The sequence below is a fragment of the Parambassis ranga genome, chromosome 8 (genome assembly GCF_900634625.1).
Source record: "Parambassis ranga chromosome 8, fParRan2.1, whole genome shotgun sequence".
NCBI classification, from domain to species: Eukaryota; Metazoa; Chordata; class Actinopteri; family Ambassidae; genus Parambassis; species Parambassis ranga.
Window position 1 is genome coordinate 1,680,661 of NC_041029.1, and position 15,890 is coordinate 1,696,550.

The 15,890-nt window shown below is 42.9% G+C and overlaps 3 protein-coding genes across 6 annotated transcripts in view; all 3 read left to right on the top strand.

Moving 5' to 3' along the window:
• The window catches only part of cant1a (calcium activated nucleotidase 1a), a 5,025-nt gene extending 1,900 nt beyond the window's left edge, over window positions 1–3,125 (top strand). For 2 of the 4 annotated variants that reach the window (XM_028411164.1, XM_028411161.1), the window contains exons 2-4: window positions 1,321–1,974; window positions 2,065–2,268; window positions 2,362–3,125. In XM_028411164.1, the coding sequence (XP_028266965.1) occupies window positions 1,344–1,974; window positions 2,065–2,268; window positions 2,362–2,732 (1,206 nt within the window). In that variant the 5' untranslated portion in view covers window positions 1,321–1,343 and the 3' untranslated portion in view covers window positions 2,733–3,125. Of the gene's footprint in view, window positions 1–770; window positions 971–1,320; window positions 1,975–2,064; window positions 2,269–2,361 lie in introns of all 4 variants that reach the window. The other 2 variants (XM_028411163.1, XM_028411165.1) reach the window with 2 other exon arrangements.
• A 150-nt stretch (window positions 3,126–3,275) lies between these two features.
• On the top strand, window positions 3,276–6,017 carry lgals3bp.1 (galectin 3 binding protein, tandem duplicate 1). Its single transcript, XM_028411159.1, has 6 exons — window positions 3,276–3,434; window positions 3,615–3,724; window positions 3,826–4,029; window positions 4,177–4,311; window positions 4,395–4,674; window positions 4,788–6,017. Exons 2-6 carry the CDS (start codon window positions 3,637–3,639, stop codon window positions 5,872–5,874), a joined length of 1,794 nt encoding a protein of 597 aa, XP_028266960.1. The 5' UTR covers window positions 3,276–3,434; window positions 3,615–3,636; the 3' UTR covers window positions 5,875–6,017.
• A 5,023-nt stretch (window positions 6,018–11,040) lies between these two features.
• Window positions 11,041–15,529, top strand: timp2b (TIMP metallopeptidase inhibitor 2b). Its single transcript, XM_028412955.1, has 5 exons — window positions 11,041–11,388; window positions 14,448–14,548; window positions 14,623–14,731; window positions 14,815–14,939; window positions 15,033–15,529. The coding sequence occupies exons 1-5, from the start codon at window positions 11,259–11,261 to the stop codon at window positions 15,228–15,230; spliced, it is 663 nt and encodes a 220-aa protein (XP_028268756.1). The 5' UTR covers window positions 11,041–11,258; the 3' UTR covers window positions 15,231–15,529.
• Window positions 15,530–15,890: the final 361 nt, after the last annotated feature.

The following is a 15,890-nucleotide window of genomic DNA, read 5'->3' on the forward strand; positions in this document are numbered from 1 at the left end:
CCTGAAACCAGACTCAGAGATTGTGTTACCAGTTTATCTGCAGTGTTATGAGTATTATTGTGATTGTTGAGTCAGCCTAAGGGTCACATACATTCATAGGCAAATGTCAACATAGTAATACAGCAGTTTAAAGTAGAGCCAGACCAGATTATTCATGATATGATATCATTTAATATTGGACTATCACAGATATTGGTCATTCTTTTACTAATACTTAGGCCAGTATCAGGAAATCTACCTGTCTGTGCACAGATCTAACACCATATATCTATAACACATTTAGAGTAGCATTAGTCAGAAGCTAGAAGCTAAAATTCAGTAAGTTCAGAAGGCAAGGCTGTGGTTTTGAGGGGTGCATTTACTGCCGGTAGTTGTTCTACAAGACTCAGGCCACACAACTGTGATATATACTATAGCACATATACAAATGTTTACAGCTATTAAAAAATACATTTTTCAAGTGCACTGGTATAGAAAATGGCATTAGAATGGGGGAAAATGGCATAGAAATCTGTTTGCCTATACTCCAGTATTACAATAAAGAAACTACAGCAGAGTATTGTATGTTCTTGTTTAATATTCTTAAAAAATGTCTTTACGTTTGTTTAAAACAAAGCAAATGCATTTCAAAGTAAAATGCAAGACAGTGCTTATTTCCTCTAACTTTAAAAGCAGCACCATGAAGTGTTATTAACTATCAGGAAGTCAGAAATGTGGCACGTCCTACAGAAACTGACTGGTTGTGTATTTCCTGATTTACCTGTTTGTAGTCGTCATCCTCTCATTGTCCTCGGCTCCTCCCGCTCTCCATATCCTCAAGACAAACTGTAGGACACCTGCTTCTTCCTGCTTGTGTTCGTGTCATGTTAAACCTCTGCCCACGTTAGTTATAACTCTTACTAGGGTTACATAGAAGTGCTCTGCCTGCTGTCCAGAGAAAAGTTTTGTTGAGCCTACATATGGAGAGTATGTAAGTACAACTTTTCTGATCTATTCAAATTTTGGGTGGGTGGGACTTTCTGACGGGCTTCAGTGTAATGCTTTTGCTCAGTTTAGATTTAAGAGACACGTATCGCAGGATTAGGAGTACTATGAGGAGGCACTATTTGGGTGTTTTCAAGGCGAGGCAGATGTGGCAACTGCTTCTCTCTGAGTGTTCAGGCAGGACTTATTCAAAAAGTTGAAGCGAGGAAACTGGACTTGCAGAGTATTTTCATCAAGTCCAGCCGCCTCAGTTAGATGACTGAGAATCTTCATCGACGGGCAGGACTAATCTGTAACAGCCTGTCTTAATGATAAACTGTCTCTGGTTTTCTTTAGGTCTCTCCAGGCCACCGTCTTCCATGCCTGCTCCCCCAGGCTTTAATCGGCTGGAGAAGAATGAGCCTATGAACACTCTTCGAATTTCGGTAGGAGGTCTCCCCATGTTAGCTTCTATGGCCAACACAACCAACCCCCGTTTCCGCCTTAAGTGGAGGCCCATTGTAGCAGCGACTGTCTCTCTGGCCTTGGTCCTGCTGCTCTTCATGCATTTGAGCTCAGGCTTGCGCTACCACCCTTATAGCTCACATAGCTGGAGAGCCGGTCATAGTGACACCCAGTACAATGGCACATACCCCCTCAGTCTGCCTGAACGCACATCACAGGGCACCCGCTACCGCATTGCCGTCATCTCCGACCTGGACACAAACTCTCGCAGTGACAAAAAGCTGGCATGGTTTAGCTACATGCGGCGGGGATACCTGCTCGTCTCACGGAGTGGGGACAAGGTGGCTGTTGAGTGGGATGCAGACTGGGTGGTGCTGGAAAGCCACCTGTCAGAGAAAGGCAGGGGGATGGAGCTGTCTGAGCTGGTGGTGTTCAATGGGAAGCTGTACAGTGTTGATGACAGAACAGGGATAGTCTACCACATAGATGGAGACAAGGCTGTGCCTTGGGTCATCTTACCAGATGGTGACGGCAGTGTTCCTAAAGGTCAGTCCCTACTTTCACACCAATCCATTCAGCACTTTAACTTGTAATTCTTTACTTTTGCTTAAGTATGTATGTGCTTTGTCCTGATAGGGTTCAAAGCTGAGTGGATGGCAGTGAAGGATGAGCACCTGTATGTCGGTGGTCTAGGGAAGGAGTGGACGACAACTGAAGGTGTATACGTTAACAACAATCCGGAGTGGGTGAAAGTTGTGGGCTTCAGAGGGGATGTGCAACATCAGAACTGGGTTCCCAAGTACAAATCTATGAAAACAGCTGCAGGGATTGATCCACCAGGTGATGATGCCAATTTGCTTTTCATTTCAAACTGCTGTCATTTCTTTCTGTACGCTTTTACTTTACTTACCACCTCTCTCTGAACCACCATAGGTTATTTCATCCACGAGTCGGCAGCGTGGAGCGACACCTTGCAGCGCTGGTTTTTCCTCCCGCGGCGTGCAAGCAAGGAACGCTATGAAGAGACTGCTGACGAGCGGCGTGCTACAAACCTCGTCCTTAGTTGCTCGCCAGATTTCAATGACATTATCGTAAGCCGAGTGGGCCCACTCAACCCCACTCATGGCTTTTCCTCCTTTAAGTTTGTCCCCAATACAAATGACCAGATCATTTTGGCCCTTAAGTCAGAGGAAGATGCTGGAACAATTGCTACATATATCATAGCCTTCACCCTGGATGGACGCATCCTTTTACCTGAAACCAAGATTGGGGATGTGAAATATGAAGGACTGGAGTTCATATAGGGGACTCAGACAGACAGAACACTACACAGTGGTTCTGCTTTGTTTACAAATCAATCATTGCACTCATTGTTTCATTATTAAGTCTGTAAAACACACAACCTCCATCCTTAAAGTGTCATTCCTTGCTTCATCACAAAGGATGAATAAAAGGCTGATACTTATAGTCTTTGTTGGGGTTTTTAAAACTAGCATATTCTGTGGTGGACAATCTTCGTCCCAGGCTTATTGTGCTGGTCCTCGACAGGTCTGTAGACCTTATTATGATGAATGTACAAAAGACTTTTCAAACTGATTTTTATTTTCTTCCTCGGATACATTTGCACACTGTACACTCTTAGAAAGTTAAAGGTTTCCCTTTTGCACCAAATAAAGGCGTGTTTTCATTCTTTCTTATCAAGTGTCATCGGAAGGTTTTTTTAAGAAAATGAATCCTACTGTTTATATGTGATTTTAGCAGGAGTATCGGTGTTCTGTCACCTGATTATTTGTTCATTTGTCACGTGTTTTTCTAACATGTTAGACATTGGCCCCCGCCCACCCCCACCTTGTCCCCCAAACAATTGGGCAATCTGTTGCATTACAGGAAAGTGAAACTCAGGGAGAGCATTGGGGAGTGGCGCATGCAGCTCAGAGCCTCATTTTTGCAAAGAAAAGGTCGACTAAAGAACAGAGCGCGTTACAGCTTTGGCTAGAAGAAAGAAGGTACCGTAATCTGTTTTCATTGTTCTGAATGTATGGTCTTTAATGCAAATGTTTGTACACCTGATATAAATACACTGTTTTGAAAAAGACTGCTGTCTTACTTACTTCAACCACTTAATTGTTTTTACGGCATTACATAATGCAGAAGGATAATATATTTTTTACATTGCTTCCTGTTAGAGTCCCACACTGGCAGTTGGAAATGCTTCCACAACATAATCTACAAATTTTGTGGCTTCTTCTGCTCCTGTATGTCTCCGTAAATGGTTTCAGATTTGACATGATGTTCAGTAAGTCATCAAAAGCATGTATGTGTAAAAACTGTACAGTCTACTCTAGGATGAGCTGTGGATTATATGTATGTTTTGTTTCTGTTGTTGAACTATTACAGAAAAAAACCCTGAGCCGCAGGAAGGTGACGTGAGGCTCTCTGGGTCTAAGAGAGTTTCAGAGGGCCGTGTGGAGGTCTTCCATGATGGGAAGTGGGGAACAGTGTGTGACGATAACTGGGATCTGTCCGAGGCCCAGGTGGTGTGTCGTCAACTCAACTTCCCCGGTGCCAAAGCTGTTATCATTGGGAGAGACTTTGGACAAGGTGCCCTTTCCTTCTGTTAATTCCCCACCAGAGGGCATTGGTAGTCAGGGGAAGAGTGTGATTTGAGGTTTAACATAATAGTGCCCACTATATATGTCTGTATGGGTGATTGTTTACAAATGCTTTCCTATTCATTGTACTTTATAGCACCTGGACCCATTTGGCTGGATGACATGAACTGTGAAGGCACAGAGAACTACCTTGTTCAATGTGAATTGAAAGGCTGGGGAAAGACTGACTGCACACACAAAGAAGACGCTGGAGTCACATGTGAAACAGGAAGTATGAATCTGAAGTACCTCTTTTACATCTAATGCTGCTGAGTGTGTGTTTTCTGTCAAAAGTTAATTATGATGTGTTTCCAGGCGATAATGTGTCCATCAGCGATTCTACAGTTGACCACAGCATCACTCTGTCTGGGGACCTTGGTCAAATCTTTGACAGTGGGACTGGTTGTGACTTCCTGATCTCAGTCCAGAGTCCCACTGGAAACCATCAGGAAGACGGGACCGTGGAGACTGTCGAGACAACAATCTGTGCACACAAATTGATCCTCTCACAACTACCGGACTTCAGTACTTCAGAGGGGAACGCTACCATCACAGTCATACAGCCCTGCCAACCATATTTCACCTCCTTTATCAGGTATGAAGAATTTTATATATTTATAGTTTATATTTTCTGCTACGCAGGGGTTTGTGTGCATAGAAGCAAAGTACATTAAAAACATCTTTTTTAAAACTTCTGGTTCCTGATAGGTACCTTTACACCCATAAGATGGATGTGACCTTCTCCTCTGCCATGTGTTTGCACTGGATGGCATCTTATTTTAAGGTAAAGCAGCTAATGGAGGATATCGGGCGGCTATTTCCCAAAACTCTCCCAGAGGACAAATCCTTTGACTCTCAGGTGTCCCTTTACAACTATGCTGTGGAGACTCAGGACCTGATCTTAGAGGAAAGCTGTATCCAGTACCTAGCCTGGAACTACCAAAACTTGACCAGCTCACCAGCTTGGAACAGTGTCTCAGTGAAGCTTCTCACAGCTCTTCTCACCTGTTCAGAGTTGGTGGTGCCAGATGAGTATTATGTTCTTCAGACTGTGGAGGGATGGATCACAGAGAAGGGCAGCTCCATCAGTTTGCAAATCCAGGCTGATCTGTTAAGTCACATCCATTTCCCTATGATACCTGCTGAAAAGCTGTATGAGTTGGAGTCTAGCTCTCCTCTCTACAAGGCTCACGAAAATCTGTACCGTGAAAACTTACTGAAAGCATTTCAGTTTAATGTTCTGCTTTTCAGTAACCTCCAGAACAGCTCAAAGTTCAATAAAGAAGCAAATGAGTACCGGCCAAGGACCTACACTGCTGAGCCATGGAGCACTGCTATTGACCCTTCTTCCAAGAAAGAAGTAGTTCGAACAACATACAATGCATACAACAGGAGGACGCCCTACAACTATGGTCATCCCATTATGACTTCATACAGTCAAACCACAACCAAGTCATTCAGTTCACCTGTTCACAGCAGCCTAGTCTTTCAGAACAGGAAGATCACCTGGGAGGCAAATGTCTTCAAGAGCCAGTATGAATGTTCAAACCGAGGTGTGACATGTGAGTCCTTTCCCACTGCAAGGCTGGCTCCCATAAACCCCTTCGACACACAGAGTAATGTCCGCTATCAGAACCGCCTTCTGCTCATGTGCCAGGGAAAGTATGTGTGTCAGGTGCAGAGCTTCAAAGGCAACCTGGCTTCTGTCAATGTGAATGCCTCCCAGGCCTTTGCCTATCCCTGTCCTGATGACCAGTACACCTACCACTTTGTGGTGAGACCAGTGTACATGTGACCCAACATCAAGGCCAGGCTGAATAATACAGTATATGGTTAATTCAGATACCAATCAAGTCTTGTGATTAGTTACAATGACATCATTTGGGTTTATTTGTATTTTGTAATAGCAAATAAAGTGATTTAGTCCTTCCTTGTAAAGTGTTTTTATTATTGTGTTCTTTTAAAAGGTCCAGTTTGTTTCCTTGTTATCTGAAGGTTAACCTAAAATAAGTAAACGGGGTCAAGTTCAAATAAGCTCCACATCACTGTACATGTGCCTCAGTTCAACATTTTGGCAGACTCCGGCATGAACTCTCAGGTATTTTGTCACTATGATTGCTCCACAAAGGCTCATATGTATGTCGTTAGTAGGCATGCACATTTACAAAGGAGAAAAGAGGAACTCGTGCTGATGAATAATTTTCTTTTGCAAAATTTTAAACGTTTTATACGTAACAGGTCAAAACTCATCCAGAGTGGTCATGAACCCATGACCTCCAGGCAAAGTTGTAGCTAACATCCTCTCTGCCACCTCCTTTTGTGGACTTTTTGCAATCTGTAAAAGTCAATCCAGCTTGAGTGGGATCAATAGTGGGATCCGGATAGCTTTAAAGCTGGATATGATTAGATCTATTTCAGGTCAGATCCATTTTCAACTCCAGCTATTGCACACATACGTCCGCGCTCAAGCTGGCGTCTTTGCTGTCCTCCAAACCTCTAGTCACCGCATCATAAAATTCAGACCCCTGTGTACTGATATGAAACCTTACTGATTCCATCTTGTTTTTTGGGCAGCAGCAACTTGCATGGTTTGACATGATGTGTTTTGGTACACTTGGATGTTCCTTTGTGTGATAAGAAACCAAATCCAAGGAAAACACTGCAAGTTCACAAACATACAAATAACTTGGACCAGAGAACAAACCTAGGTATGGAAGCATCCATTTTGCTTTAAGAAGGTTTGGCTGCAGAAGGTGCTGCTGATTGATGAACTGATCAGCAGCAGGTGTACAGACTCTGGAGCAATTAAGTGATTTTGTTGTTTTATTACACACAAAAAACAGAATTAAGAGGTGGCTGTAAATTTTGAACCCTACTGTGCTCTACCCTTTCATTGCAATATGAGATTTAAATGCTGACCAGAAAGTGAAGTTGGAACCATGATAATCATCAGGCTGATACATGTTTATTATTTTTATTGGACACAATAAAACCTGTGTAGTAGCTGATCAGACAGCAGCTGCTGTGGTACAGGAAGTGAAAATGGTTTGGATTCAACAGGCTTTTTAAAGCAGACCAAAGTCTAAAACAATTATTTACAAACTTATGGAATTTATTCCTCTTTGTTTTTATTGTTTTGTTTTTATTAACAATAGTGGCAAAAGTTACAATTGAAATGTCATTTACAGCATTTTAATGATTAATGGTTGCCGCTTCCCCAGTTAATCAGTCTTCCCAAACAGCTCTCACCACACATCAGACTGTCTCTAGCCTGCAAGACTACTGAAAGTCACACGTTCACAACATGTAGCTACATGCCTGGGTTCAGGCTACACACACTGACTCATGACATTCCAGGAAACAGTCTGTCTGTGGATACACCAAGCTGTTGATCAGGTGTTAAGATGTGAAAGTGACCCCTCCACTACTGCAACATTGATTTTGATTCATTTATAAAAAAATCCAAAGACATCTGGGGTCATTGTAAACTACTGTATCCATCCCAATGGAAAGTTCAGACATCATATATGAAAGACTTGTTTGGCTGTGAGTAACATCTGGCTGTATTTTCCTTCTTGCATCATTTCACCCACCAAATACTTTGTCCCACAAGTCACGACATAGTTCATTTCTTTAGTCTAGCTAGGAGCTATTATGAACAATGACACTGACTTAATCACTTTAAACATCATCCAACATTTCAAAAGAGTGTGTTTTTTACAAGACAAAAACAACACAGGTGGCAACATTATACATTATGGTATCTTATAAATAATTATGAATTCATAAGTTATGAAAGTATTTATGAATGGATGGTTGTGCTAATCAGTATTTGTATATCAACAAACAAATATTTTGAATGCTCATTTAAAGGAAATCATTTGCTCATTTACAGTTCTCTGGAACAAACCATTTAAACATCATTCATTGCTTTGACTTTAATTCTAATAAACCCACTTTATATAACCCACTGCATGTCGGACTAAAGGTTGCGAACATGGTGAAGCATATAGTGTTTAATGAGGGGAGAGGAAGCACCAAAAACTGCAGGGGGCCACTTGAAGGTGGAAGTGAGCCGATCTCCACAGACTTGCTGGTGGCATTGCAGATTATGATCTACCTGCTTATACGACCATCACATAAGCCTTCACTCACATTACACTGCTTTGCACATATTGTAATACAGTATGATGTATAATACATGCTTGATGGCCAGGTGGGGGTTTTCAAAGAAGCTTGACAAGCTACAATTGTTAGGCTTCTCTCCCTCTTGTATCATTTCCCTCGTTTTCTTCCTGTTGTGTTTATGGGTGTCTGTGACTGGATGGATCTTTGTGCATGTGTCAGACTGTGAATCCGTGGGCAGCTCTTCCTCTTTCTTCCCCTTAACACCTGGTTGATGAGCACACCTGCTGCTCATCCATGCAGATTCTCATAGTTCCAAGTCATTTTCATTCAAGAGCTTGAAGCAGGCCATCTGGGCTTGTAGATATTTCTTCATGACGTCAGTTCATCAGAGCTTCAGTTCTGACGATGCTTGGAAGAGCAGCGAAACGTCTTCAGGAAAACTCTACAAGTCCGGATAGGTTTATCTTTCCACTATAAGAAACCTGGAGGGTGAACCTTGAAGCAAAGTTAGTATGTTAGTGAAGTTCAAAGGGTTGAAGCGAGGCATCTGGACTTGTAGAGTTTTCCATTAGAGCTACTGATGAAGCTGCTTGGAGGAGCAGCAAAACGTCTTCAAGAAAACTCTACAAGTCCAGTTGCTTCGCTTCAACCCTTTGAATGAAAATGACCTGGATGACTGGGAATATTCATCATGTGTTTGGGAGTTAGCAGGGTCTTGGTGGCTCTCGTTTGGGTATGTTAAACAAAAGTGAGAGTTCCCATGACTGCAGATGAAGAAGCTTTGTTGCCGGCCTTGAGGAAATGACCAACAGAATTCCTGGGCATGTGTGGGTGAGGCAGGGGTCTTTCAAGCTTTCTTTTACATCGTCACATGAGTAAATACTGCACCTATGACTGGAAAATCATGGGAATTACCCCTGGCTTGTGGCAGGGAATACAACAGGATAGTCAAAGCTACATGGTGGTCAGGCGGTGTCCAGTGTGTGCAGGCACTGTGTGGAGTAGAGAGGGTGGGTGCAAGAGGATGTGGGTCACTGCCACAGCACCCACCAGTTCCCACAATGAGACCACTTTTTAAGTCCCACAGGGCATTTCCGTTTGAGAGTATTCCTGGCTTGCACATCTGTAATTTAGGGGATGGAGGTTTAGGCCATATTTAAGACCCTTTTGGCATGTGTATAGTGGGCTGCCTACGTTGCACTTCTATGACAAATCCACACCCTCCAGCAACAAATTAAAACCAAATGTTGATAAAGTAACACATCTTTAAATGTAGAGCTTCAGGGTGGGAATCAGCTCAGGATGGATGTGCAGTGAGGTCATTTCAAACATGCCCAGTAGTCGGCGACATGAGCAGGACTCACCACCTGAAGAATGTTTTGCTCTTTCTGGTAAGTTGGAATAAGGTAGAAGCTCATTTCCAGCCTTTTTGTCACAAGATGTGTCACTTCCTTTTCACGTATCACTGCTCGGCCGACGTCTGCGTCTCTGTTCCTGTCACGCGTTTTGTGCAAGGTAACTTCCACTCTGCTTACGAGTCATTATTGCTTACAAAATGTTTCAACAATTTCGGAATTTTCCTTGTCTGTCTTGCACTCTTACTCTAAGGACAAAGAGACAGACAAATGAGTCACTACAAAGGACATTTCCTTCTTTTGGTTCTTTCTTGCTTTCTCTCCTCGCCTGATTTTTACACAATCATTAAGTATTGTAAGAGACCTGTGGAAAAGAAACCAGGCAGAAATGATGCTCAGCTGTGGAAAACAGTGGAAACATTTGACAGAATGCCCAGAAGACTGACAGACAGCAGCCAAATATGATGTCAGCCAGAGCAGATACTGTCCCTTTCACTTCACTCTTCTTCTTTCTTCATCCTCATCAAACACACCATGCCCTCACTGTGATCTCTGCCTTTTAAGCCAGAATCAACACAGCAGGCCACAAACCCCAAACTTCTGAGATCCTCCGTTTCCTGCTGAGGTGGTGAACTTTCCACTAACAGAGATGTCTGTTACCTCTTTGTGCACAAGCAGATGATGAGAAATGACGAAAGAATTCCACTATAGAATAATGTTCCTGTGGGCGTGATGCTGGGTTTATTCTTCATGCCACATTCATGTAGGAGCCTCTTCTGTCAAGCCACTGGTTTATGTGATATGCCGATTGGTAAAGACTATGGACGTCATCTATTTGTAATAAAATAAACACAACTTATAGAGGCATAGCATTTTAAATAAAATTAAAATAAAATCCCATCAAGCTCATCTCATCAAACCCATCAACATGAAACATTGTAACAAACAGTGTATAAGGCAGACCAACACTGATAAGTTAGAAGTGTAACAGGTGGGGGATCCAAAGATCCTATAACAGCTTGGTTGTGTAAAAGTAGCCATGCATGTTAAACACATTGCTCTGTATGGCAAAAATAAAAAGGTATAGTATAGTTTAATATTCTGGGATGTTTCTGTAATGATCTTTAATACACATTACATGTTTCTCCACACATTGTATATCAGTGACTAATTTCCTGTTCCCCTGGTAACCAAACAGGGGATGATACATTGGCCTGAACAGTTCCTCAGCAGGATAAGATCAGGTGAAAGCACGGCTGTGTCGTTGCTTATGTCTTGGTTTAGGGTTTAACTTTTAGTCATCAGACCGCAACATGTGAACCACCTTTTTTCAATCTTTCATCATTTTTCAGTATCAACTATTCCACCTTTTCATGCAGCAGCTGTGACGGAGGTGCCGGGAGCCCGTGGCTTCCACTGCTGCTGTGCTGACTGGCGCAGACCGCTGGGGGGCGGAGTCAGCGGAGCCTAATAAAACACGGCCGCTTCTCACTGTAGTGGAAAACAGATTTAGAGGTGTTTCCAGAGAGCAGTCCTCTACAGGAATGAGTTTCCTCTCATGCCGTATCCATCCAACACTTTGACAAGACGACCGTCTGTTAGTCAGTCGAAGCGGAAGATCCTTTGATTCACTGTCTAAACTAAACTAGCACCATCCTCCGCTTTTTTCTTTCTCCTCCTCTTCAAGTTTCCAAGGATGACCTGGACAATGAACAGCTGTTTTGTCACTCTGGCCGTGCTGTTTCTGTGGCGGGTGGAAGACATGGCAGAAGCCTGCAGCTGCTCCCCTGCGCATCCTCAGGAGGCGTTCTGCAGCTCGGATGTCGGTAAGTGGAGTATGACCACTTGTATGTAGTTATTGATATTGAATTTAAAGGGTTTATTTGTCGCCATTGTAGCCTTTAGGCCTCTTAAAATATGTGATCACAGTTTCCATACACAAGCAGCCATCCGCTGCTGATGAATTAGATTTCTGCCATCATAACACTGTGAGGTGTGTTTGACACTTCTTCACTCAATGTTCTGAGAGCAGGCAGTTCCCTTCTCTCCATCTCTGCAGACCACTGCTGGCGGCTGCCTTCAACAGGCCTTAAGCTAACAGTATGAACAGTGAGCAGCTTGTGCAGCCGTTTGAACTAAAGTTTGCAGAAGTCTTTTTTCTTGCTCATGAGCGTGGCTGAGTGTATGTATATGTAGGCTATAGGAAAGGCCACATATTCAAATACATCTTTACCCCTCAGTCCACGCACAGGAGGATGAAGACACTGTATTAAACTGGAGGATTCGCAGTAAATCATCCAGAGATGGGGGGTGGATGGATATTTGGCAGTAAGATCATTCCTTGGGGTCCACCCATGAGTAATACTGCAGGATCAAAGGGTTTATGCCACAGTTAACAAAGCAGCAACATAGTAACATTGCACACTGAGACATTGTCAATTGTGTAAAGCAGTGTTTGTGCATGGATGATCCTGTGAAATCACTTCCTAATAGATGAGTAAGTGCACAGAGCAAACGTCATCATCTGAGCTTCCTGGCTGTTTCCTTCATGCTGATGCTGACCCCGGGTTAAGTTGAGGAGCTCATTGTTCCTGAGTTTGACTTCACAAACAGTTAGGAGTACACACACTTTCGTATCGCAGGTTTGTGAACTTGCACATTTGCTTTAAAAGCTAAAGAGAGGAAACATTTGTTCAATCAATGAACAGGCGGCATATTTACTGTGAGGCAGTGAAGAATTGCTCCATTAAGTTAGCATACTCTTCTCCCCCAACGTCCTGGGCAACCTCCCTGTGCTCCAAGCTGTAAGTGATTATCATTTATTTAGAAAAAACATTGAATGTTTTTATTGAATACAATTTAGTGTGAGGAAGGCACTTAACGTCGGGCAGTTTACTGAAGCAAAACCTTTACTTAAGCTGCACAAATGTAGTATCTGTTGCGAATGACTCTAAATGCCTAGGTCAGCTTCAGCTCCAGTTATCCTGCCTAAGCAGAAAGAACAGGAACAAAAAGTCTTTCCTCATAAATGGAAATCTATCCCCCGAGTCTTTAGCCAAGGCAGAAGAATGTTGGACCATCATATGCTGAGCTCATTATGTATTCAGTTTTTGTGTCAATGGGTGCTGTTCCTTGTGAGGATGGAGGTTGAATCATTAGAGAGAAGCTGGCTTTAAGGTAATTTCCGGGGTAAACACTGCCCTGCCGGCTATGTAAACAAAGCGGACATAAAACCAGACTCAGTGTTTGCACACTTTCACAACAGCTGCTTACAATCACATACAGTCATACACTGAGCTTAATGAAATGTCACCTGACACACAGACAAACTGCCGGAGCACCTAAAGGGATGAAGGCAGAGGACAGAAAACCAAAAGACAACGGTGGATAGATCCGTGTGTGTGTGGGTCGGATGAGACCAGCAGCCCATTTGAGTTTGTGCTTTAGTTTCTCTCGGTCAGGGTCTGACCACTTTGTGGTCTCTCATCCAGGAAAATGGATGTACAGGCCCTGCAATTACATGACATGCATTTGCTTTTTTCTCTTTTTGTTTTTTAAGCACTCCCATAACCCGCAGTACTATTCATGCAAGATATTGTGTTTATTGCTTGAGTAACTACAAAATGACACGATTCCCACTTTTGTGAATCCTGTTGATGACAGGGCTCTGTCAGCCTTTTTTCCTAGTAAACACACACATCCTGGAAAGCAGTGTGGGTATCAGCACAGAGGAGTAAAAGACCCATTCTGAGCCCGAGTACTGCCTCTTTTAGTGGATCCTGCAGGACCATATGCTTCAGAAACGCTGAATAATAACTGCGATACAGTTAATGAATTTAGAGGATTATATACAGCTGCAGTTCTTTTAATGCACTGTGGTTAGAGGTTTACTCAGCCCTGCTACCACTATTTGTGCAGTCAACATGTGTATTTGTACTGCAGTACACCTTTGATGGGCTAGTTGTACCACAGCCGTGCACACCCTGTTGTCTTTGTTTTCCTTCTATTAAGGGATGATGCTTCGACCATCAAGCTGAGATGTTCCCTGAACCTCTGTTATTATGACTTAGTGGTACCCATGGCTCACAGCTTCATACCTTCATATAAAACAAATGAAAAGTCTCTTTATTTGGTAAGGACACACAGACAATCAGTAGCCACCTAGCAAGGACTGATGTGGAACTGGAGAGGGAACATCTGGTGAGCATTAGCGCCGTTGCTAGTCTCCTGCACTTTAAAGCTTAATCTGAGCTCTGACTTAGTTATATTCTTATAATTTATAGTACAGTGTAGCTAGCGTTATGATGTCATATGACCAGTGCAGTAGGCCTACTGTAGACTGCTTCTTTTGGGCTTTAAAAAGGTAGTGTTTGCAAAAGGCATGAGTTACATGAGTCATATTTTTTGACTTCATCTGTATAGCTCTAAAAAATGTTTCATCCAAAAGTCTCTGGAATGTGGAACTTAAGAGAGAGAGAGAGAAGGAGAAAAGGGGTTTAGAAAGAAAGCGGCTAATTTCCATGTCAGCACCTCTATCCAGACATAGAGGCAGGACGACAGAGGCCTGGGGGTGAGGGGGACAATCCAGTTCAGGTTTTCAAAAGATTGCTGACTGGCTTCCTTCTGTGTCAGCCCAGGGACCCGGGAGCAGCAGCCCACATTCCTCCCTCTAAATGCAGCTGATGAAACACTCATGTGCCTCTGTCTTCTAGCACCTGGAACATGCAAACTCCGCAGAACCAAGCCACAGTAATGTGCTGTGGCCAGCTCCATCATGCCAGACTAGGGCAGGGCTTAAATCAGATACAGACAGATCCAGTTCACATCAACATGGCGACTCTCAAACTTACAGAAAATCTTATTGTGTTTTTTTTGTCTTTCGTAGTCATCAGGGCAAAGGCAGTTGGATGGCAGGAGGTCGATGCTGGCAATGATGTCTATGGAAATCCCATCAAACGGATCAAGTATGACATCAAACAGATGAAGGTATGAGATGAAGTGAGGTCATGTTCATGTCTGTATAACATCAACATAATACGATCCTTAATGTTTTGTCTTAGATGTTTAAAGGTCCCAGTCAGGATATTGATGCCATCTACACTGCTCCCTCCTCTGCAATGTGTGGAGTGACTCTAGAGACTAATGGCAAGAAGGAGTATCTGATCACAGGTATAGCCTTCACCTCCCAATGCATTCAAAGATGCACAACAAATAATGTTCTAATGTCATACTGTTGTTTCTCTGTACTGTAGGCAAAGTAGAGAAAGATGGGCTGATGCACGTTACACTGTGTGACTTCATTAAGCCCTGGGAGGCCATGAGTCCCATCCAGAAGAAAAGCCTGATGCAGCGCTATGAAACAGGCTGTGACTGCAAGGTAGGAGTGTCTGTCAAACTTAGTGAGATGCCATTGTGAAAACAAAAGTACCGGTACGTTGATTTCCTGATTCTGGTCTCCTCTGAACCACAGATAGCTCGGTGCAGCTCCATCCCTTGCATGATCAGCGGCCCAATGGAGTGCCTGTGGACAGACTGGGTGACTGACAAGCAAGTCAATGGAGACCAGGCTCAACACTATGCTTGTATCAAGAGGAGTGATGACTCGTGTGCTTGGTACCGAGGTGCTGCACCACCCACAAAGTATTTCCTGGACATCGAAGACCCTTAACTCCACCAAACTGTCTGACAGTGTGAAGTTTTCTGCAGTTTAAATATACTTAAACACATACATACACAAAACAGGAATTTAAAAAAACAAAAAGAAACCTAAGCCTTCTTTTCACTTGTTGGTCTCTGTACAAAGCTATATGGTGTGTGCCTGAAGATGAGATTGGAAAATGTTTGTTTGTTTTCAATTAAAAGTGCAATGAACTCACAAGGTACTTGTATCAGTAAACCAAAAGCACTTCCTCATAAGGCATTTTAAAAGAATAAATTATCCTCACAATTCACTCGCTGTTCGTCGAATGTGTGTCTGGTGCCAGTCATTATTGTGGCAGTTAATTTGACCTGTGTTGACATCTCCTTCCTGATTAGGACAGAGTCCTGCCTGTACCACAGTCTCTGCCGTGTGTCCACTATGCAAACCTTTGCCTCGTAAGTTTTAGGGTGTGGCGATCCTGATTAAAACACAACAGGAAGGGTAGTTGTTGTTTATCAGGATTCTGGTACAAATGTTTTCTACAGCTTATCTAGAATCGACAGAATGTACTTGGAACATATTTCTTACAGTAGTCATAATTCAAAAGATTAAAAAAGAGGGTTGAATCCTTTCAGCTCTTCTTTGGTAATGCTTTAGCACATGTATGGCAGATTTGATTTAAGGAGG